General features: G+C 39.9%; 1 protein-coding gene across 2 annotated transcripts in view; it reads right to left on the bottom strand.

Annotated features, from left to right (window-relative positions):
* Window positions 1-1238: 1238 nt before the first annotated feature.
* spock1 (SPARC (osteonectin), cwcv and kazal like domains proteoglycan 1) overlaps window positions 1239-24026 on the bottom strand; it is a 109167-nt gene continuing 86379 nt past the window's right edge. For both annotated transcript variants that reach the window (XM_063498162.1, XM_063498154.1), the window contains exons 7-12: window positions 22266-22386; window positions 6411-6530; window positions 5809-6030; window positions 5310-5372; window positions 4587-4724; window positions 1239-2678 (exon numbers count right to left, since the gene is read on the bottom strand). In XM_063498162.1, coding sequence (XP_063354232.1) covers window positions 2482-2678; window positions 4587-4724; window positions 5310-5372; window positions 5809-6030; window positions 6411-6530; window positions 22266-22386 — 861 coding nt within the window. In that variant the 3' untranslated portion in view covers window positions 1239-2481. The remainder of the gene's footprint in view (window positions 2679-4586; window positions 4725-5309; window positions 5373-5808; window positions 6031-6410; window positions 6531-22265; window positions 22387-24026) is intronic.

Raw genomic sequence — 24026 nt, 5'->3', positions numbered from 1 at the left:
AGACAACTCAGTAGACCGAGATGTCTTCAAGAAAAAGCACAGAGTGAGAGGAAAGATGAGGAAAACAAACCGATGTCACCTTAATTCTGAATAAACAAACCATTCACGTGTATGTCCTCCTAAAACATCACTCTCAATAACAGAAATTAAACACTTTATGTGACGGCTCTAAAGAGGAAGAGATGTTTTGCTGAAACTGCAAGGTCTTTCTCCTGAAGATAGACAAGCATGGCTTCGGTGCCACAGATGCTTAAGTAGATGCATTCCTACTTATAACAATATTAAAAGGTTACCTTGGAGACCTTATCAAGGAGAGGAATCCCTGCACACAGGCTAGCTGTTTTGTATTTATGTGAAAAAATGAGCTATTATAATGCCATTTTTAATAGGATTTTGAGCAAAATGTATTTTCCCAAACATGTTTTCTTTATGATTTGATAGGCTGTGTTATCACTAATTATTATTAAGGATCCAGTGAAAGGAATAGCTGAGAGCCATATAGCACTGCAACTGGGAATATAGGCGGATACAGTAGAGACACAAGAAGCAGACAGACATTTTCTTTCCAACTTTTCTCATGTAGCCTGATGACAGCAGAAGACGCACGAGCCAGGGTCCCAGAATCGGGTGATTATACACCCTCCACAGCTTCCAGCATAATTTGATGCACATAGTTAAGCCCATTGTCTATTCTGTGTGACAGAGAGTGCTGTGAACTGCTGAATAGGCTTTTTCAAGCCAGAAGATTCAGTTGTCCTTTTAGCTTCTGATTGTTGGTACAATGTGTTTTCAAAGTGCTGCGCAGGCTGTTTCAAGCCAGTGGGGTCAGCTGTCCCATTAGCCACTGATATTACAAAAACACTCATTAAGCTTTTATGTTCTTATGGGCACCGCTAGCTTTGTGATTCTCCTCTCTCAAAGGCAAGTGATAAGAGTATTTTCTGCAGCTACCATTTATGTCTGCTTCTAACAGGGACGATGCTTTCTCAAGGTTGGAAAAGGTCAGTATTGATGGAGGGCTTTGATTGTAATACTGCAGCGAAATCCGGGTTTCGGAAAAAAATAAAAGCAAAAAATCTCATGCAAATGTGTTTGTGGTTTCAAAGACAGGCAAGAGATGTGTTTTTATTCATCACTTTTTTTTTTTATCAAGATTTTGTGAAATAAGATGAAACACATGACGCCCTGCCTAAAAAGTTTCAGCACGGGGGAACAAGAGACACATGGACGCAGACCTGTAAGGTTCAAAAGACACCCAAAGTGCCACTTTACTTAAATTCTCAAAGTTACAAATAAAAGTTCACGTAGTTGACATGGTGAAGATTTCAATTTCAAATCACTGAACATATCCAACGCTTTGACGCACAACTGAGCCTCTTCTTCTGCATGACTTCGTGTGTCCTCCCAGCTCAGGAGCAGCTTAGTGTCCATGCGCAGTCAAAAATCCTCAGCAGCCCTATTGACCAATTAGTAGAAGAATAGCTGGCTGAGAACCAACCGATCTGGACTGTAGGTTTTGCAGTTTGCTTTTCTTAACTGCTATCACACTTTGCAATGCAACTTCCTACCTCCTGAGATTGGGAGAAGAACCAAAAAGACACTAGACAGCATCAACATAGCAACAAAGTATTGTAGCAGCCAAATAGGCATCACTTTCTGTTTGAGATGCATAGAGCTAGACCTGGCCAGGTAAATCTCTCTTTTATAGAAACACGATGAGAAACATGCAACAACAACGACAATACATCATTAATCTCATTGTTTCCTGGGCTTCCTGGAACATTCAAGATCAACAAATATTTTACAATCCTCCTTAAAACAACAGAGAGAGAGTGAGAGAGAGGGGGAGAAGGAGCATCTCAGAGCCTTAAACTGTGGCAGCAATTTGCAGAAACATCATTGAACACCGGAAGGAGCTCGACAGTGGAACACAGAATATGAAAATGAGCCGCTGATGGAGCAACAGGGAAGGTAGTCCATAGCCTGGCCTCCCTTAAGGAAACATATTTACATCCAATACATCAGCTAACATATCTGGGCTCATAGACTGACCAGAGATTCTGATATGGACATACAGTGATAGGAGAAAGAGAGAACGACTGAAAGAAGATGGAACGAGTGACAGAGATAATAGAGTCCCTGTTAGAAGGTGTTTAAGATCACAGGTTTGGGGGAACGTGGAGGCAGAAAGTGGACAGCTCGAGCAGAATTCTAAAAGGGGCTTGACAGTTGTTGAAATCTAATAGTCTCTCTGTTTTCTGTCTGAGGACAGAGTGAAACGCTTGAAAATGAAGAGGTCAGATGAGGTTCACTGAAGAGAGAGATTTGGATGAGGGACAGAGATTGCAGTAGCAGGTTGAGGGGCCAGGAGATGGACTGCTGCCAAGGTAACTGGAGGAAGAGACATTGGAATGGCTTTAGATCTGTGCTGAGTTAACGGAGTTTCCTGGTCAGCTGATGGCAAAGGAAAATGGAGCGGAGCTACCAAACGTAGCCGATTTCGTCATCCTTGTCCTCTTCCTCGTCCTCGTCGTCCTCGATGGTCCCTCGGGGATGGATGCGACCCCGTCTCTTCTTCTGCCGGCTCCGACCGGTCTGTGATGGCTCCTCTTCTTGATCGTCGAGGAGTATGACTGCACCGCCGCTGCCAAAATCCCCCGATGTCTCCTGATCCTCATCTGTAGAGAGATGACCAAAAAAACACAATAAACAGATTACACAGATATCCCCAGATTAACATTAAATATGATATATTGATGATTTCCCAGATTATAAATTCTTTGTTAGTGGGCTCCCTGAAACTTGAAAGACCACTGGAAGTAACCCTTGCAGCACTTTTCTGAACTGAGAGGTTTCTGTCATATTTCAGACCAGCTTATACGACAAAATTACTGGGTTTGCTTCGGCAGTTAGCAAGGGTGGTCTACGCTTTTGCAGCTACCTTTGGAAAAACCCGGAAACTATGGTAATGGTCATCAAACCACATCTTTATTGATATATACAGAGGTGTCAAGACTTTCATTAGAGGGTACAGGAGGTCATGATGCAAAACAAAACATTCAGTATAACACTTCACACCCAAATACCTTCAAAACTAATTCCACTCCCATTAGCTCCAGCCTTATTTTGTTTTGCACTAATTGCTAATGTTAGCAATTAACCTGGGTGTAAACTCTTGAAATAGGGCACAGAATCAGAGTAGGCCATCATGAGCTAACTCTTTGCCTAACCAATACTTTCTTTTCAGGGGAGTAAATAATCTACTAGAAAAAAAAATAAAAAAAACAACTTTTGCTTTCTGTTAATTTACCCAGCAAACAACATGCGGCTACAGGGAGCTGATTATACTGGATGGTTTTAGTGGTGTTTGGTTAATGGGAGACTAATGCTGAATCCAGTGGAGCTACAGTGTGAACAGGAGTCATTATCAGCTTCTGCCTCAAACATTTTTTTGAAGCTTGGACCTCAAATTAGTCTGTGTTCAAAACAGCCTATTTACACCTGGGTACAACTGTGCTGTGGTTGAGTGGCACTTACGCTGTTAAAATCAGTTTGGTGTCCTTGTGTTCAGGCTATTGAGTGGAGAGCTGCTGCATTGCTACCTGTTTGTTCTACGCAGGCCAGAATGGGAGAACTCCAGGCAACCCCTGCCTGAGGCCACTCAGCCAGAGTTAGATGAGCTTGTTAGAAAAGAGACAAAGGACTGGTGTTGTCTACGCGTGTGCATGTGTGCATGGAGGCTGGACAGACATCAATACTGGAACCTGCATTTACTGGTTTTCGACTAGACTGGCATCCGTGCGAGGTGCAATCTGCCAGTGAGTTGGCTGTTTGATTGGTAATCAGTATGTCTGCCTGGATTCTTTCCTCCTAATTATTGTTCTTTTTTCCACAGTGCAATTGATTTGTAGCAAAGTGCTTTTATTGGCTTTTTGACCATTTCATTTGAATTTCCATGGCTGGCTTGTTAGCTATCACTATAACATGTCAAAGAACTTAATCTTGTATATTCTTTGTCAAAATATAATGTCAGGCAGTAGTTTATTTGTTTATTCTCCCCTGTGAGGTACGCCTCAGCACTGCTTCAAATTCATATTCATAACAGATCTTTTGACATTGCTCCCTGCTGACAACTGTGACAAATTTTCTGTCTTGACTTGCAAGATGCTGGTGTTTTATCAGAGGTACACGAGCAGGATATCAGAGGCAGATAGAATCAGGCATATTAGAAACAGCTGAATTGGCTCCAGAGGCATGCCTAATGTTATCTATTTCCTAAATGATAACTGATCCGTAGATACCAGTACAGATAGAGACACACGGGGAGAATTACTGAGCAAAGAAAGAGAACAAAGTTGCAGCTGCAGTGCTCTCTGTGTTTCAGTGTTGTAAAGAAGAGATCGGCAGCCTTTCTAATTTGTAGAAGATTACAAATGAAACAAAAAAGACAGATGTTCAAGCAGACAACGTGGATCAAAGCACTAACACAGAAAGAAGGTCAGAGAAATGGAGGAATAACAGAGAAATAAAGCTACTGTTTTTCTGTAGCAAACTGAAGAATATCTACATGTGTGGCTTGGTCTTACCACAGTTGGGATTGCCTTGTTTTCTAGAGCCAGCTATCTCGTTGCCATATTTGTCCACACACCAACACTGGCCAGTGCTGCCGTGACACTGAGTTGGTTTGAAGTAGCCCTCGTCAGTACAACGGGGAATGTAAGTGCCTGGAGACGAGCAAAGAGAAGCAGGAGGAAATGAGAAGGGATGACGAAAAGTCACAGAAAGTTATAGAAAGCTGCTGGAAAGGTTAAACAGACAAAAATTAAAAATAAAATCTGAGCATATAATGCGAAATCTGCTCAGCAGAGGTTACATGTACACGTCCTCAAGTTGCAGCAAAAGTTCTTGTGTATTCACACAGGGAGGGAGATCAACAATCAATTACTGCTGTGAAGGTTGCAGACAGGAACCATACATTCTGCTTAAGGAAAAGCAGTCGCTTTCGATAACACACATCCACAAACGCACACACCTATTTTCTCTTACCTTCATTTGACCCTGTCCCAGCTCATTTTTCAAGCTGTTTTGTAGTGAGCTGAAACACTACACGATCTGCTCAATGGGTACAGATGACATGTGTACAAAGTGCCTGGATGTGCTTTATAGTGCTGGTGCAATATCTCCTTTTTCCCCCTACTCGAAACTATTTATTAAAAGAAATCCAACTGCCATTTCACTCTGCGGTCGTGAGTTTTCCTCCAAGGGCATTCAAAGGAGTGAGCAACTGACAGCTGCCACTTCAGACTGACCTATGAGGCTCTTTCTTCGACTCTGACTCTGGATCCTGCTCTTCTCAGTTTGACAAGGCAGTCCTACAACAACAGAAGAAAGTCAGTATCATTAAATTGAAAACTGAAACAGCCCTAGTTGTATCTTAGCTTATAGTTGATAATCACTCAAACCTGTTTCCCTCCACTAACAGCTTAGTGACATATTATACTGGAGACATCCTCCTTTGCTATCAGGCTCAATACCCATTATCCTTACATTCGCTATTGATTTACAGTCTTTGAATGACCCGACTATTTATCCTTCTTAATGCATTATTAATTAAAAACATGTTTTTATTAGTACTCCGTTACTAACATTTAGTTTATTACATTATATCAGAACTACTGTAACTGGTCTTAAATGAGATAATGCAGGCAACTCGTATCTGTGTCACTTAAGCTTTCTTTCCTTCATTCCCTTACTTATTCACGTTCCCTCCATCTTTTATCCCTTTATCTTTCATCCCCCTTTCCTCACCATCGGGCTTCTGGAAACAGTAGCACCACTCGTTATTAGAAAGCTTGCCATCCTTGAACGAGTCACAGGAGTTGAAGAGAGGCTTCATGCACAGTTCATACTTGTCAAGGTAGATGGCACTCAGCTCTGACTGGTCCAGGAGTAGGTCAAAGTTCATGTCTAGCTTGTTGAACATCCAGCCCAGTGAGTCCTTACAAATGGGCAGGATGCTTGTATCAAAGTCTAGAGAAGAAGAAATGGAGAGGCAAAAAAGAAAAAAAAAATCACATCTGAAACTGCAGAACATGTCCGAGTCATCGACATTTCCTTTTTTTAAAGTAACACACTGAGTTTCGAGTTCGAGTATGTGCGCAAGAGTGTTTTCAGTGGCAGAGAGCTGAGATGTGTTCAGACACGTTGACATTACAGAGAACAGAGCAGGGTCACTGTCAACATCAGTGTTAGCCCTCATGAGAACTGAAAAAAGCATGACTTTTCAGCAGCTACTGGGTACACACACGCACACACACACACACACACACACACACACACACACACACACACACACACACACACACACACACACACACACACACACACACACAGCATGGGGATGTACTCACGTCCAGTGGTGGAGTCAAAGCTGTCAGAGGATTTGAGGTCTCTGTTGGCATCGAGGTGGAGAACTCCGAACCAGTCCTTCAGTCTGGCAGCAAGACTGTGAAGCTCTGTATCAGTGCAAGCTGCAGAAACACACACACAGACACACAAAATAATAAGGAAAAGGGAAGCTGTCAATCTACTGCTGTCATCTGAGTTAAAAAAACAGCTCTTTTTCTTGCTCCTTATCAAACTTTCATTCCATTTCTGCTGTGTACTTTTCCTTTGTATTCTTTCCTTTTCTTTTGTCTTTTGACTTTTCTCCTTGAGCAAACACAGTGGGGTGATAACGCATACTCAAACACTGGTTACCATAGGAACACAATCTGACATGCACATATGCACATACACACATGTACAGTATACATATTGGTATTTCCATGGCTCTTGGCATTTCTGTCCAGTTTCATTTAGCATTCGTTCAGAGTTCAGATGAATGATTTTATCTTTGCAGGAAAAGACACAATCTCACACACACATACACACGCACACAATACCAATGGAGGTCTGTTAGCAGCTCATGCCACTTTGCCTTCATAGTAAAACAAGAAAAAAGAAAAGAAAAGCATAGATGTGTCTGCATTAGATGCCACTTTATTGTTGCAATTTTAAGATAAATGCATGTGTTTCTATCTTTGTGCATGATCGCTCTCATCTGTGCAATTGCAAAGAAAGCTCATCCAGCACTGTCATCCATTTTGATGCTTTCATGACAGAGAGCACCAACTGGATTTCCCTAATTTGAGTCATAAACAACAAGAAAGAAATCTCTCGTTGCTTCAGCCCCGTGGGACAGACATGGTCGGACTGCAATTCAAGCAGACCTCTGCCTCTGCCTGTCTCATTCTGCATCTTTGTGTGTCAATCTTCTGCGCCTGATTGACACATTTGTTTCTCATTTTCTTTCTTCTGAGAGTTTGATAAATGTGCCTAGAGGACAACAGCCATTCGCCATCTCGAACCATTATTACCGATCAAAATCCTTCAGCTTTGTCGTGTAGCACAGACGATCCACAGAGGAAGGTTCTTGACAATCCTGTTGCACGTGGTCTTCCTTTGATACAATCTTTCTGTTTCTAGTGTTTACATCTGAATATATAAAACTGAGAAAATCTTCTGAATGTTTGAAATGTGAACGCCTAAGTGGACCGAAATCACTCATCCACACACGCACACAAGGACTTGCACTTAAATAAAGAGAAGACCTGAATCACACTTTGCTGTCAGTGGATTAAGATGTCAGCAAACATGGGATCAAAAGGATATGAGCACATCACACACATAAGCAAAGTGTAAACACTCCTCAGCGTCAGTGGTAGTTTATAAGCACATATTTCCATTCTGCACCGAGAGATGTTGGCATCTTGCTTTTAGCTGAGCCACACTCAACATCCCGTATTCATGCATTCTTGTCAGGTCATGCACACATGGAGATACACCTGTACATACTGCATTTTACAGTAATAGTTTGGAATTGTGCACATCTTCCTCCATAAAAGATGTTCTGAGTAACAGAGGATGAAAAATACCTGTCTGACTGGCTATCCATGTGACATTACCTGTAGAATTCATGTGTATGTGTGTAACTACGTATGTGTGAGTGTGTGCCTTCAGGACCAGACAGATAACATTTCACAGCACTCTTCATTTCCAGTCTGGAAAGAGAGAACAAAATACCAACAGCTAAACATTATCTCTCTTCAGCGATTCTCAGTCGGTAGCACGTCGCCCGTTCGAAGCTCAAACCTCTGGAAGGTTTGTCCCTGCCTGATCATTTATGTGACTGCACTGCATCCCTACATCATCTGTGCCGTTCATCGTCTTGCTCTCTGTTCCCTCTCATCTTGGGGGACTCTTATCCCCCTTTTTGTATCACTGTTTGCTTTTTTGATTCTTTTGTTGCCTTTGAGGACTTCTTGCTCATTTCCCTCGATTGCTTGTTCATTTCCAATTCCTCTCTCTTCTTTAACTCTGTCGATTTTCAAGATTCAATATAAGCCACTTATCATACCTGGCTGTGGCTAACCCAGTTTCTTTTTATGACGAAGAAGAAGGCCACTTTGATATGTCCGACTCTCTTTATTTCTTTCTTTCACCTAAATTGCTTTGAGTGCTTCATTTCCCATTTCTCTCCTTGTACATCTCCCTACAGACTCTAAAGATTTAAGCATTTCTTTAACAGTTTTTACCCTTGATATCTACTCCCTCTATCGCTTTCCTTATTATTGTACACTTTTTCTGACTTCACTACACGCCTCATCTTTTCCTCTCAAAGTTTCTAGACTTTGCACTATGGCTCTGAATGAGTCTAGATGGACTCTTATCCTTTTATTTTGTCTGCATTGTTGAAATAGTTTCTGATAGTTCCAGCACTGCTGAGTGCATAAGGAGCCCTTTCAGAGAGCGTTAAGTTAGAAAGCTGAAAATATTCACATATACATCCGATGCAGAGAGTTATAAAGGCCTGTTCTCACACCTTTTTATGTTAACAGAATACATTACTGTGCAAAAGTCTTGAGCCAACCCTCACCCTTTCTTTATATTTTGCTAGCAAAATGGGAAATAGGTGCAGCGATTTATTGAAGCATGTGCAAACACAAATGGAAATACAGTACATAAGGCAACAACAGAGCCTGCACACTTCTAATGATGCTTGAAAGTCAATTCTTGGCCTCCTTTATTGTTCAACACAGCCAGAACTCTCTCAGGCAGCTCTTCAGGAATAGTTCTCCAGGCTTCTTAAAGGGTATTCAAAGCTCTTATTTGGATGTTTGTTGACTTTTGTTCTCTTCTCTTTCAAGATGATCCCACACTGGTTTAGTAACCAGTCCGGGGACTGGTGAGGCCAGTCCATGACACTTATTACTCCATTGTGTAGTTTTTCTATCCAGGTATGTTTGTACTGCACTGTTGGTGTGTTTGAGGTCATCATCATGATGAAAAAAGAAACTGTTGCCAGTCTCATATTTTCTAGATCAGCGGTCCCCAACCTTTTTTGCGCCATGGACCGTTTTATGTCTGACAGTATTTTCACGGACCGGCCTTTAAGGTGTCGTGGATAAATCCAACAAAATAAAAACAGTACCGGTACAAAAAAAGAAGATTTATTTATAACACACAGGAAAAGACCCAGGGAAACCGGGTTAACGATAAAAATGATAAAAAAAAAAATAGCGATAAAAACCATACATTTCACACCCGTGCCTCAACTCTCGTGGCCCAGAACCAAATGACTCGGCCCGGGGGTTGGGGACCGCTGTTCTGGATGGTATTGCATGATGGATCAAAATCTGCCAACTCTTCTTTTATCTTCCACTTGTAGGTTTTCCTTACATTTTTTAAGGACACGTGGCACACCATGCTGAGGTACCTCAGCTTGCCAGTGTAAAATACTATGTTATTGTGTACATTTTTCATAGATTTGCCTAAAGAAATTGGACAAATTATGGGTCTTGTGCCAAAAGATACAATTTAACATTTGTCTGTTATGTTTAGACACAACACCCACTCATTCGTTGAGATAGCTCTATTTTTAAGCTTCCATTCCTTTGGAAATGTGAGCTACAAGGACTGAAAATGAGTTGAACAGAAAGAAAGACAAGAAAGTCTGGGTCTATGAAAGCAAAATATGAAGAAATGATGTGTGGCTCACATTTTTGCACAGCACTGCACATCATATTAACATTAATATCTGTATAAAAGCTAACCTTTAATGGGTTGTTCCTGTAGTCGTTGTATTTACTTCTTTTCACTTGCAAAATCAAAAGCCATGTAGGCCCAATCTTTCCCTGGATACTTTATAACTGTCTAAGGTTCTCAGCTTTCCCCCCTCTTTTCATTAAGTTGTCAGGATTTTTCCATTGTGCATTTTCATAAAGAAAGTTCGCTGACAGCATCCATCAGTTCACTTAGTTTCCAAAGAGTTTTGTATGTGATACTGCAGAACTATGACTAAGCAGCAGTCCTTGATTTCCTTGTGAAATCATAACTGATGCAACAGGTGCGAGAAAAACAAAGCTGAAAAGTTTTGCACCTTGTCAGCTTCAAGGAACTGGAAGATCTCTTTGGTGGCTTTTATATTTTAGCAGCAAATTTAACTCTTACTTATCACAATGCAGAGTGACGAAAAAAGGCAGCAGTGGGCAGAATAAATAGAAGCCTTTGGGTAAATAGCTACTTTGTCAAATCTCAACAACTAAGAGCAAAATGTGCACTCTACTTTAAATAATAAACCAAACAACTGCTTTCCATCTGTTCTTAGGTGGTGGAGAGACTGCAGTGTCAGATTTGTCAAAGCCCCACTCTAACCTATCAAAGAGAGTTTGACGAGGAACCTTTACATGGGATGAAGCAGACAGAGGCAACAAGCCAGCCAGCCAGCCACTCTCAGACACAGACACACGCACATATATAGAGGCAGCGTTCTCACATGAGAAGCTATCGATCATAGTTGTGGGTCAAATATCAACCACTGAATCATGGCTTAGAATCCCCATCTATCCTTCTTCCTTCCTTCTGCTTTCCCTCTCACCCACCACCTCCTCACATCTGCTGTCTTTCATGTCTGCGAACCTGGATGAGCAAAATCTGGCACCTAAATAAAAAAAAAAAATCACAGTCTACGAGTCCTTCACAGACTGATTCAGAGGAAAACTACCTGCTGTATGTAGAAAAGCAAAGTTAAAACTGAAATCCATCACACAAGATAGAGAAATGGACAAATGAAAAAGACAAGTGTGTTGAACAACATTATCTTAGATAGTGGCAGTGAAATAAAAATGAAAATCAAATCAAACACTAGCTGGACATTTTAAAGAAGCTGAATTGCTTCTTTATGTTTAAAGGTTTGGTTTATGTGTTGTCTCACTGGGAATGATAGTTTTCTTTTCTTTCTTTCTATACCTTAAAAGTGCAAATTTCAGCTGTAATCTTTTAAATTGAAATGTACTACACTGCTACTGAACACCATGACAAAAATTATAGCACTGTTTGTTTCCTTTAATTAGTTTTTCCCACCACACATACATATAAATATATATATTTATGTGCACACTGGATGAACAGGGGCAGCTCCAAAGAAGACTGGTTTGTGGGTATTCTCGGTGATGCCACTTTAAACATTTTCATTTGTGTTTACAGATGTGTTTTGTTGACTTGTTGTGCTAATTATCCCTGAAAAACTTTATGTGCCTGACAAAAAAAATGCAATGTCCTGGTAGCTCACATAGCTAAATGGCAGTAGTCAAGTTTCAAGGAACCACTACGACTAAAAAACAATGATCTCTCAGTATAAAAGAATAAAATATAATTTGTGTAATTAGTCGGTTAATGTCAAAATGCCCATGATTGAATGTTAGCCACTTGAAGACAAATGTGCTAATTAACTAGATTAAAAAAAAAAAAGTTAAAAAAAGGAAAAAAAGCCATGCATGAGTGCTTAAAATTTCAACATTTACTGCCTTCAGACTTTAATCTTACAAAACTGATGCATGAAAATGCAAAATACTGCATGTGTTTTTCTGTGCTAAACAAGCCCTTAAATGTCTCTTATGTAATGACAACAGCGAAGAGAAAGGCGAGGCAAAGCTATTGAATTTAGTTCAATTCAGGTTTATTTATACAAACCATAACAATCACCTCAAGGCGCTTTATACTGTAAGGTTCTGAAAAAAAGCCCTAACGATCAAACAAACCCCTATGAGTGAGCACTTTGTGACAGTGGGAAGGAACAACTCCCTTTAACGGGAAGAAACATCCACAAAAGGAGAAGAGAAAAGACAAAGAGAGCATAGTTCTCCTAAATCTTCTAGACATCTTCTCCCATACTCATCTGTGCACTTTTGCACTATCACCAGATGTTAGAGTTGTTACTTTCATTAGGAGGAGATTGAGAAGAACTTTCCCAAATTACATATGTCAAGCCCTCCAGGGCAGTTTAGGTCATGAGATAAATGTGTGTGCCAGACGTTCTGATATACAACTCCAAATATCAAGAGAAATTAGGCCTTGAGGTCCTCTGTGGGTCCCCTTTATCACCTGTAAATAATTAACTAAGCGTCTCACTGGCTCCAGACAAAGGAAAAGGTAGGTGGTGATCACCTTGAGACATCGAGAGTAGCGTCTGATTGAATCAAAATTAAAGATAGATGGAAAGCGAGAGAGGATTGGTGAGAGGCAGTGGAAGGAGATGGCATTCCTTAACAAGGTAACAGAAAGAGAAAGAAAGGAAGTGCGACAGTAAGGAAGGAGATACAAGGAAGATAGAAGGTCAGATTCATTAAAAAGATACAAAGGTATGTTTGATTTCCTTTGCCCCAAGCTATCAGCGTTCCAGAGTGATTTCACTGGCACTGAGCTAAGTTTCGCCCAGATAATGATCAGTAATACAGTGTCTACACAGGCAGAGAGACAGGTAGAGATAGAAATTGGCCAGATACACAAACAGCGGAAGGCAGACAACCAATTCAGGTTTAGCCTTAAGAGTAATTTTATTTTGGCAAAATCAGTATCTCTTCTACTTTTTTAAAGCTCATTTTTCAAAGTGGAACTTTTCTGTGTAATACAACATCACTGGATATAAAACAGTCTAGAGAGGCTGGAGGGGAATTAATAAACTAGCAAACCAAAAGTAACCATTTCAGTTACCATTCTATTGGTTATTTAAATTTACGGCATGGCCTGGCATGTGAAACTCCTTGTTTGATACTATAGCTATACAAAGACAGCAGAATGCAGAGATTCCTATTATCCTGATGTTGGATTGTCCATGCATCACTCCAAACAGGTTATTTCCTCTGTGATCCTTGTGGTGATAAATACCCCTTTGCTGTGTTACATATTCAGAGCAGTGCTACAAAACAAATAAAAAGAAAGAGTGAAGATTCTTATTAAACTTCTAGAAAATGCAACTATTTTCCCCAATTATAACTAATCATTCTTGTAATTATTATCTCCAAATGTGAGATATCGGAGCAGCCACAAGTTCTGGCATATCTTAGCTGTTTATGTCAATGCAATTCTATTTTTTCCGCCTTAGATTAACTGTAATTTAGGCCTCAATTACACAATGCAAATGCGACATGCGACATGCTTAAAGTTGTAACCACAAAGTTGTACACTAAGCCCTGCAGATGACTCTCAACATGATGCTAATGCAAAATCATTTAGGCATTATGCATCAACGTAAGAGCAAGGTGTATAGTCAGGAAAGACCAACATAGACTGTTTGAATAAATGGTGAATCCAGCCTATGTTTGAAAGTGGTGAAGACAGTCTCAACAAGAAATACAAAAACACTCTTCACGCTGGTCAAGACTCTGGAAAAAATCCCTGAGCAATTGGCACACGTTAGGAGAGCATAGGAAGTGTGGAGGCAGGAGAAAAGAGAGCACAATCTGTCCTCCTGTGTGCTCTCAGTAGAACTGTGAGACCGAAATGCCAGGGAAAATTTAATTTAGCGAGGGGATTTAGCCTGTTCAGCATCTTACAGTGCTCTTTGTTTTGTCAGTGTCTTTTTTCCCCAGTGGCAGCTGACATAAAAATGAACTATTATTACTTTAAAAATCTGATTGACCATAACCAGCACTGACTTACGCCGTTATAGAAGATCATCTGCTGGATCGCTTCATGTCAGGTCGAGTCATTGTTTTACAGGGGAAAGTAATGATGTGCAATGTCACAGAGTGCTGCCTCAGGGGAGATGACAGATCAAATGAAACCTCAGCACCCCTGTGTCGATGTGTTAACCTTCTCTGACAAACAGGCAAACAGCGGCAATGGATTTCTGAGCACATCAGGATTAAATGTTCATTAGGAAAACTCAGAGAAATTACCGGTTAACGCATGTAATTAACCTGCAATTATGGCCTAATTCTTAAGATTTTTCTAAATTCTCTGTTGTAGACAATTTATTTTCCCAGAGCTTTTGTGAGTTACAATACTGCAGAGACTTTCTATCATCCGTTTATGCCAAGCAGACACTAATTTGTCCCCATATAAATGCAGTTCAGAGATGCATGTGCTTCACAGTCTTCTAAACAATCCAAAAAATCCCCAAAAAACAAGAAACAACAGCAACAATGAGAAAGACAGAAAAGCGGAGGTGGAACTTTAACCCCACACTCTGCAAAATGATGGAGTGGAGGCTTGAGACAGAAAATAAATGAGAAACTGATAGAGTTGGGAGAGGAAGGAGGAGACTGAGGGGAGTGATGTGACTGACAAACACACATGTTCCCCATAGGCCCGCTACCACTCAGTGATAAATAAAGGTTATTAGTGTGGTTTAGGGAAAGGTATACTCGCAAACATGAAATCTGAAGACTACCACTCTGCCTTGTCAAAGAAAAACAACAATATTCACCCTGCTCTCCAAATAAATTGCATGCTGCAGCGTAGACTCTTTTACAGCTATCATTCAAAATCAAGGGAGTGTGCAGCAGACAGAAGATGCAAAGACAAGGCAACAAATTAATTTATTCCCAATCCTCAGACTATGTGGCCCCTTGCGTGCCCCTATTCCGTCTGTGTATATATTTTCTGTCTTGTAAAAGCCTTTTTATGGAAGTGCAGACTTGAAGATGAACTAAAAAAATGTAGCTATAATAAATATACATTCAATGTTTGCCATTCAAACCGAGCGTCCAAGTGGAGAAGAAAACTGATTTAAGTGACTTTAAAGCTGGCTTGATTGTTTGTGCCAGATAGGCTGGTCTGAGTATTTTAGGAACTGCTGAGCTGCTAGGATTTTCCCACTTAACCATCTCCAGGGTTTACACAGAATGGCCTGGAAAAGAGAAAATATCCAGTGAGAGGCAGGTCTCTAGGTGAAAATTACATGTTGAAGCCAGAAGTCAGAGGACAATGGCAAGAGTGCTTCAAACTGATAGGAAGGTAACAATAACTAAAATAACCACTCGTTACAGCCACGGTATGCAGAAGAGCATCTTTGAAAGCACAACATGTCAAACCCTGAAGCAGGAGACCACACCTGTCAGTAAAGAACAGAAAACTGTAGGTTCAATTTGCATGGGCTCACTAAAATAGGGCAACAGAAGATTGGATAAATGTTGGCTAGTCTGATAAGTTTTGATTTCTGCTGCAACATTCAGACGTCACGGTCAAAACTTGGCACTAGCAAACATGAAAGCATGGATCCATTCAGCTTTGTATCAACGGCTGAGCTGCTGCTGGTAGTGTAATGGTGAGGCGGATATTTTCTAGGCACACTTGGTTCCCCTTACTACCACTTAAGCATTGTTTAACTCCCACAGGCTACTCAGTATTGTTGCTGACCACGTCCATCCCTTTATGACCACACTGTACCCATCTTCTGATGGCTGCTTCCAGCAGGATAAAGCATCATTTCACAAAGCTCAAATGATCTCAAATTGGTTTCTTGAACATGACAATGAGTTCACTGCACTCAAAAAGCCTGCACAGCCACCAGATCTCACTCTACTAGAGCACCTTTGGGATGTGGTGGAACAGGACATTCTCATCATGGATGTGCACCAACTGTGTGATGCTATCATGACAATATAGGCCAAAATCTCTGAGGAATATTTCCATCGCCTTGCTGAATCAGTGCCACAAAAAAGCAGCTTAGAAATCAAAAGTGATCTCAGGTTGTAGAAAAAGTGCTAAATGTTGCCCTGGCAGCAAATTCTAAGGCATCTATATTCAGTGTTTACTTAATGTAATGGAAAGGAATTTAAAGTGTCTTGTTTAGTGGGTTTACTGCCAGTTATATAAATGTTTTAATCATTAGACTCACCTTAACAGTCTATGTGCTCATTATAAATAAACAGTATAAAATGACTACAGGAGTAAATTTAAGTATTAGAGCATAATGTGTTTTCCAGCCCCAGTGTAGCCCCACAGTGTTTACAGGAAGATATGAAAACATTCACATTATATTTAAAAAGAGAATATTATGTTTGGCTCATTTAAGCACTTCTTGTAAATATAACAAGGTCAAATCAGTGATATTAACAATTACAACAAATTTGTGTAATTTATAAGCTTTAAATAGTGACATAATCATAAACAGTCTACTTATGTGTTGAAGTTGATATCATATAAAAGTAAAAGCAAGTCTATTTATGATTTTAAATGATGTGTTATATGCTTTTAAAACTTGATCTCAGAGCATCTAATACCTCCGGGGTTGCAGCTGAAACAATCAGGCACACACTGTCTTACAACACTATAAGAATACATGCAAGCATAACATCGGTTTAATGGAATATGCTATTGTCATTATAGCTGGATATACCAGAGCCTTAATGATGGTGCCACATACTGATAAGTCGTGTAATTGAAATGGTGTGCTTCTTTTTTGCAGATATGCCTCCTGGCTTTAAACGGACTTGATCCAGTGCTTTTACCTTGTTACGAATGACTTAAAGTCCTTAGTGCACACATGCTTAGTGGTTTTTTTTCTGTTACTTACATACTGCTTAGCACCCGGTTGGATTTAGGCACTTAACCACTGTACATTTTTCTAATATAATAGTTTGCTCTTCCTTTAAAAAACATGCTGTTCTTCTGCTGTTTGTGCTTATATTTTGCAAACACCAGTAATTCCCATTCATACATAAGTTGCATGAATGGGAATTAGTGAAGCCACGTAAGGAAAATATAAATCCTATAAATGGTGAACTTGTTTCATGAGGTTTAGCACAGCCAGATGTGGTCAAAGTGATTCCTTAGTCATTGCTGCAGTAAAAAGCTTTGAAGCAAAACTCTGCTGTCTGTCAAGAAAGGCACTGCATGTTAATTTTATACCAGTCAAAAGTAATAAGCAATCCCATTTGATTTAATTACTGCCACTTTAATGCTAAAAATAGTGGATTTCCTAAGACTGAAGCCAACTAAATGAAGTTTGGCAAGCTACTTCTTGCTGCTCCCTTATTCCACACCACAGCTGGTAGTTTGTGTTTGATGTGGCATTTTTTTTATACTAGATGTACGGTGGCCCTGAGAGGCCAAATGGACAGCAACTTAAGAAAACACCAGCAAAAAGAAAAATGCTGCAAAAGCACACAAAACACAACGGAAATAGGAAAAATTACAACGGAAATAGGAAAAAACAAAGCAGAAATAGGAAAAAAATGATTTCCAAAAGCACAAGGGAAGCGTTTCTCGCGAGACAATAACCCGACAGACCAGTTGCAGGAACCAAAATATGCTAAGAATTGCGATGGGAGACACTTAAAGAAGTGGAGGATCTATCGGTTTTGCGAGGAAAGAAAAGATGAGAGGTAAGTGTGTTAGCCTGTTAGCCTAAAAATCCATCATCAGTATTATATGAATTATGATGAAAGACACCTAGCATGTTTTGGGTTTCTGCAACTGGTCCGTCGGGTTATTGTCTCCCCAGAAACACTTCCCTTGTGTTTTTTCCTATTTCCAATGTGTTTTGTATGCTTTTACAGTGTTTTTCTCATTGCTGGTGTTTTCTTAAGTTGCAGTCCGTTTGGCCTCTCAGGGCCATCGTATAGATGCCCTTCCTGATGCAAACGGATCCTGAAGTCACACTTATAATATATAAATACTATGGAGTCAATAACAAAACTTTTAAGCAATTTTAACCCCCCCAAAATAGACACTTGACACTTTTTAAATGCGGCTGATTGTAACAATCAGAAAAGTAAAAAAGTAAAATCAAACCAGCTACAGGCCAGTGTCAAGCTGAAGCTCACCAAACGGTCAATTAAACCATCCAATGATATCAGAATCATAAGACTTTATTTATCCCCAAGGGGCAAACTATGACTTCTGATATAACTAGGACTTTTGATATGACTTCTGCTCTCTATAGATAAATAACCAATCAATGACACTCAGGAAAAAGACAAAAGTCTCAATAAAAGCACAATCAGATAACATCAGCATGGATTTATCAGAGTGGAAATGAGAAATTTTCCTTGAACACGACAGCCGCCGATGCCCTTTTGTCCCCACAAAGCTTCGCAGTTTGTTTCAAAGTTTGAATCAATAATTGCTCCAAGACATTCAAAAGACTGAACACATTCCACCGTCTGACTCTTAATGGATGTGATCTCTTGTGTATGAGTACATGTTCTAAAGCCAGTGATCACATTACTTTTTAACAAAATCATCAAGGACTGTGCCACGGTTGGGCTCATTATCCTGGAGCTGACTAACAATAACAGAGTCATCTTGATACTTTAAAATGAGCCTGCTTTCATACCCAGCTCTGTACACACATATTTGTGTACAGAATAAATAATAGATAACAGATAATAAATAAGGGTAAAAGCACACATCCTGTGGGATGCCAGTCGCCTTCTGATTAAAATGTGAGACTGAATTGTATTGAAGGTCAAAGAAAACTCAATAAACAGTAGCTGACCATGAGACCATGAGAAGTATTTCCTTCTAAGTGTTTAACAGTTAGGTTCAACAAGGTTATTGTGGCATCATCTACTCCTTTGTGTGGTTTATAAGCTAACTGCATGGGATAAGGATATGCTCAGTTTGTTGAGATTTTCAATTATTTTCCTATCAACTGATGTAAAGATAATTGATAAATGGATTTAGGAACAGGAACTAAAACAGCTTCTTTCCATGCAACACTGTGCCCGTGAAGACTTTTTAAAAATGCAGTGAAATACAGGTCTCAGCTGTTAAGCACAAGATTTAAATAAACAACCATAGAAATTGTCAGGTCCATGACATATATTTAGTCTTATGGAGCAGAAAGCCTTTTCATCACTCCTTAGGGCAATGTTAAAATACTGATTATTTCCAAGCTTACAAGCAGTTCCTGAATCATTATGGGGGAAAAAAAGTATGAAAATGATTTTAAAGATGATAAAGTATATTAGCTAACCTAAAGTCTGAACAGAAGCCATCCAGAGTGACCTGACTGCATGATTTGGGTCTTTTTTCATACTGGACCAGTCTTAATCAGGTTTATTTGCAGCCATTTTTTTCTTTAAATAAAAATGAGAGAAGCCTAAAACCTGAAAAATCCATAAAAGTACCCATAAAAGCAAAACACTTAAAACACGCAGAACATTTATACAAGGACGCCAAACTCTCACTGCTGGTCGCTGCGTGTGCATGCGCCATTATCTATAAAATATCATATATCTAATAATAAATGTGCATTTTCCCATATTTACAACTGTGCATATGACAAAACAAACAAAATTAAAAAAAGAAAAAAAACCTTCTGTCATCTATTCCTTTTTATTAAATCTAATTAAAGTGAATATTAAAATAATAGCCTGCATGAACAGTTGTACAGGTACACATTAGAGTGCACACCATCTGTCATTCTTCCTGTGTCTGAATCTAAGCAGAGAAAAAAACCGAAATAAGCAAACACAGAGGGGCGGTAACACAACAGCACTGTTTACTGATAAAGTGATGCTTATGGTCCTGCAGTTACAGACGCAGGTGTAGTGCGAAGTGAGATATTTACTAGTCTGGTACAAATGTTCAAACTCAGTAAACACAGTCGAATGACTGCACATATCAACCTGATGCAATCTATTGACTGTTACCACAGGAACACAATCTCACACATACGCAGAGTGTTTTCCTCACCTACTGCCACCCCCATCTGTTTACCATTTTATGTTGCTGATCTAATGAGAGATTCTATCAGGTTGGGAGACGACAAACATTTCACTCATCCCTGCCACCTCTGAATGCACAAACATTTGGACCTGCTATCTGACGGATGGTTTTTAGGACAGGCTATGCTGAAAAGGACAGTGAGAGTCATAAAAAGAGGAAGACAAAACCATAGATGAACTTATTTAAATGAGAAATAGGAATAGAAAAAATAGACCTTAGTGAAAAGAGTCAAAGCAGAGAGCCAGACAGAAAAAAACAACAATGCTGCATGCTGACAGTGTCCAAGATCTGGAAATAGATTTCCTTTTTTCCCACAAACTCATCCACTCTGTTCCCTCTCAGAGCCAGACTCTTAGCAAACCAAACACATAATTATAGTTTTTATTGAGCAAAGACAGAAGGGAATTAATTAGACAGCAGTCAAGTTGTTAAAACACTTCTCTGTAACCGCATCACTTTCTGTTCCCGCCATTCATTCAGACTTAAGCTAATGGACGAGACTGTAAGATAAAGAAAGAGTTGTCATTAATTAGCAGACACTTTCCTTTTTTGCCTGATGAACCTTGGGAGCTTTATAAATGCTTCACAATCAAATAGTAATTAGATAAGACCTCTGAGAGTACAGTTTTATTTCTGTATGAAGTTTAGATAGATAGATAGATAGATAGATAGATAGATAGATAGATAGATCAACACTACACAAAGTAAAACCATTCCACCAATCCCCTATTTGTGAGAGAGGAAGTCTGTTACGATAACAATCCATCCTTTTCCTTTGCTGCTTTCCTTTAGATTGCATTTCTCTACCAGAATCTCTCCATCCATCTGCTGAAATCCCATTTCCATGACAAACAATAAGACACACACACACTCACTCCATCACTGATCCCTGCAGCTGTCAGAGAATGGGTGGGGGTGATGGGACAGTAAGGAAAGAAAATAAGTAAGGAGAGGGGTGACAGGAAAAGGATGGAAACACCTTGAATCACCAGAGAGTTTGAGGGATTACCAGTGAAAGGCTTTTTTGTGTGTGTCTGGTGAGATCCCACATAGCAAGCAGGTCTGGCCTGGATCTGGTATCAAGCCGGCACTGCTGGCTGACTTCTGGCATGATAAGACGTATGTCATCCAGATATGGGCCAGGCCTGGCGTAGATGGCACTGTTTATGTGATGGCATGCCATATCTGGCTCGATTATGGTTTGGTTTATGTGGCCCAGGCTCATAGAAAACAGGTCTTCCCTGGATCTGGCATCAAGCTGGCACTTCTGATTGACCGGTGTCATGGCAGAGTGTATGTCATCCAGATGTGGGCCAGGTCTGGCAATGATGGCACTATTTATGTTTCTATTTTCCTATTTTAGTTAGAAGACCCAAATGCCATGTTGCAATACTATACAGCTATGGTAGCCAACGTTTCAAATGCAGGTTTGACAGGTTTGTGAGTGTACACTTTATCCAAAACCTAGTGACAGTTTACTCATGTTTACCACCGAGGGGCTGTAGCTCAGGAGGTAGGACGGGTCACCTGCTAATCAGAAGGTTAGTGGTTCGATCCCTGGTTCCTCCAGTCTGCATGTCAAGAGTGTGAATGTGTATAGATGTAGTTAGGAAGCACTACTTTAGAGAAAGTAGGTGAATGTGGCATGCTGTATAGAGCACTAATCTGGGATAGTGAAAGTGTTATATAAGAACTGTCTGAACAGAGTTTTGTCATGCTACTTTTGCACTATTATGCACATGTTGTTATTACATGGCTTGATTAAGGTACACATTAGGCTGACATCTGGGGCCAGAGCTGAAACTGTTCTGGGCCAGCACAGGACCACCAGTGTGTCTGCAACTGGCCTTGTGCTGGCCCATGTGTGGGCCACATCTGGCAAACCAGATCTGGGCCACCAAAGGGCCGTCATTCTTTGCGGCATGTGGGCCATGTGTAAGCACATTGTGTGCCCACATTGTGTGGGCCAGATCTGATCCATACCAATTTTGCTATGTGGGATATAGTAGAGCGCTTCTGAAGCAGAAAATTGCTAAAATGCAGATAATCTTCTTCAGCTCTTTGTCATAAATCTAGCTTTATCCATCCCTTAAAGCTCAAATAAAGGCAAACAAGACTAACTACGTAACCGGCTAAATAAAAAGGAAGCAACCTTATACCTGATAGTTAAAAAAAAAAAGATGACTATCAGGTTAAGTACTCACCAGCCTTCTCGCCATTGTGCAGTGGTTTGCTGAGCTCCTGACCGGGCAAGCAGGGACATAGCCCATCACATTTCACTGAGATTTTCTTCCCAGACAGGCAGCTCTGGAACTCCAATTTACACTGTAAAATACAAACCACAAAGACCTTTTTCAGGGTCTAATTCCCACAATCACTGGTGACAAGAGCAAAAAGGAAACACTAGTTTGACAAGTTTTGTTGTTGTTGTTGTTTTGCATTTTGAGAATGATGTTAAAACTTTGAAAATAAACTCATTATTTTGATAAAAAAAATGCTGAAATAGTATTTCAAAGAAAACAATTGGGATTGTGAGTATAAATTTGTTATACAGTGTGGTGATAAGTATAAGGGCTTTGAAGAGATGGCACAGAATAAAACTAAACATGAAATAGTTAATTTTGTAAGTGAAATAGCTGGCAATGGACTTGACCTTATGCTCAACATTTCCACTTTATTTTCAACTTATTCTTGAAATTTCCACTTTATTCCTAACATGAGCAATACAAAAACCTTCAAACATTTTTTTCTCACACTTGAGATACTATATAGCTAAATAAATAAAAATAAATTCATCTGCCTGTTGTATAATGTCACCTGTGGCCTTGGAAGTGCTATGTAGAGTGTAAGACAACAAGCTGTCATTGACGAAATCATTGACGAAGTTTGCGGGAAAGAAATAAAAATAAAAACCAGAGTGCATGGGTGTATTAAAGATCCCTATTATATACTGCAGTCTAAGGAGGCAACACTTTGACCTCACGAGTACTTTCAGTCCAAAATATTGCCCTGAATCTACACCTTTGACCTGACTGAACTGAAAGATGGTAACTATGAGCAAAAACATTTTTCTGCAAACCATGCAAACAAGTGTGAACTTTGGAGGATTTGGCAAGCATCAGGAAGTGAGTGTTTACTATAGAATTTGTACTGAGCTGCATTATGTGGGAACTGGATGTTACCTGAGGTGAAAACAAATAATGGCTGTCCTTAGCTGGTATGTTTAAACAATGGTGGTTTATTATTCTATATATGAAATTACAACAAAACAAAAACATGAATATTTCTTATTTGAGCTGATTATGGAAAACATTTGCTGATACAGGATTGGTCATTTATCTTGGATGAAAAGATATGTCCATTAGGCAGTCATGTAGACACGCCATTAGAAACCGAGATTCCCATTGACATTCTATTATTCACTGCAGTACAAACCTAATGCAACACAAAAAGCAAGATAGACTACTTCTGAATGTAATTTAACAGCATAAATCTCATTTCAGGTAAGTGAGGGGTAAGAAATTGTTTGGACTAGTTGGAGGAAAAAAAAATCCAATTACCAGACCCTTCCAAGAGGAATAATGAAAACTGAAATGAGATATGTAAATTCTGTTTGCGAGATGATGACGACAGGATTTGTCAGAGTGGGACCATGACGGTGCATAAACATCTATACGCATATCACGCCTTACACAGGCTTAGCCTTATCCTTCCAGCACTTTCATTTCCCACGTTCTAATTCAAATCCATCATTTCCTCCCTGTCACCTCTTTGATAGCGCCGCTAATGTTGCTTAATGAAATCTGTTGACAAAGGAACAGTGCTCTGTCCTGTTTTCAACATATTGAATTAGCTGTCTGCAGATGGGAGAGGGAGAGGGAGAAAGAGAAAGAGAAAGAGAGAGAGACGGGTGGGGATAGAGGGTTGGGGAAATGGATGTCCTCCCCCAGTCACTGTCAGAGAGA

Source organism: Pelmatolapia mariae, linkage group LG2 (assembly GCF_036321145.2).
Source record: "Pelmatolapia mariae isolate MD_Pm_ZW linkage group LG2, Pm_UMD_F_2, whole genome shotgun sequence".
NCBI classification, from domain to species: domain Eukaryota; kingdom Metazoa; phylum Chordata; class Actinopteri; order Cichliformes; family Cichlidae; genus Pelmatolapia; species Pelmatolapia mariae.
The sequence above is the reverse complement of the archived record's forward strand: the minus strand, read 5'-3'. Positions and strand labels throughout refer to the sequence as shown.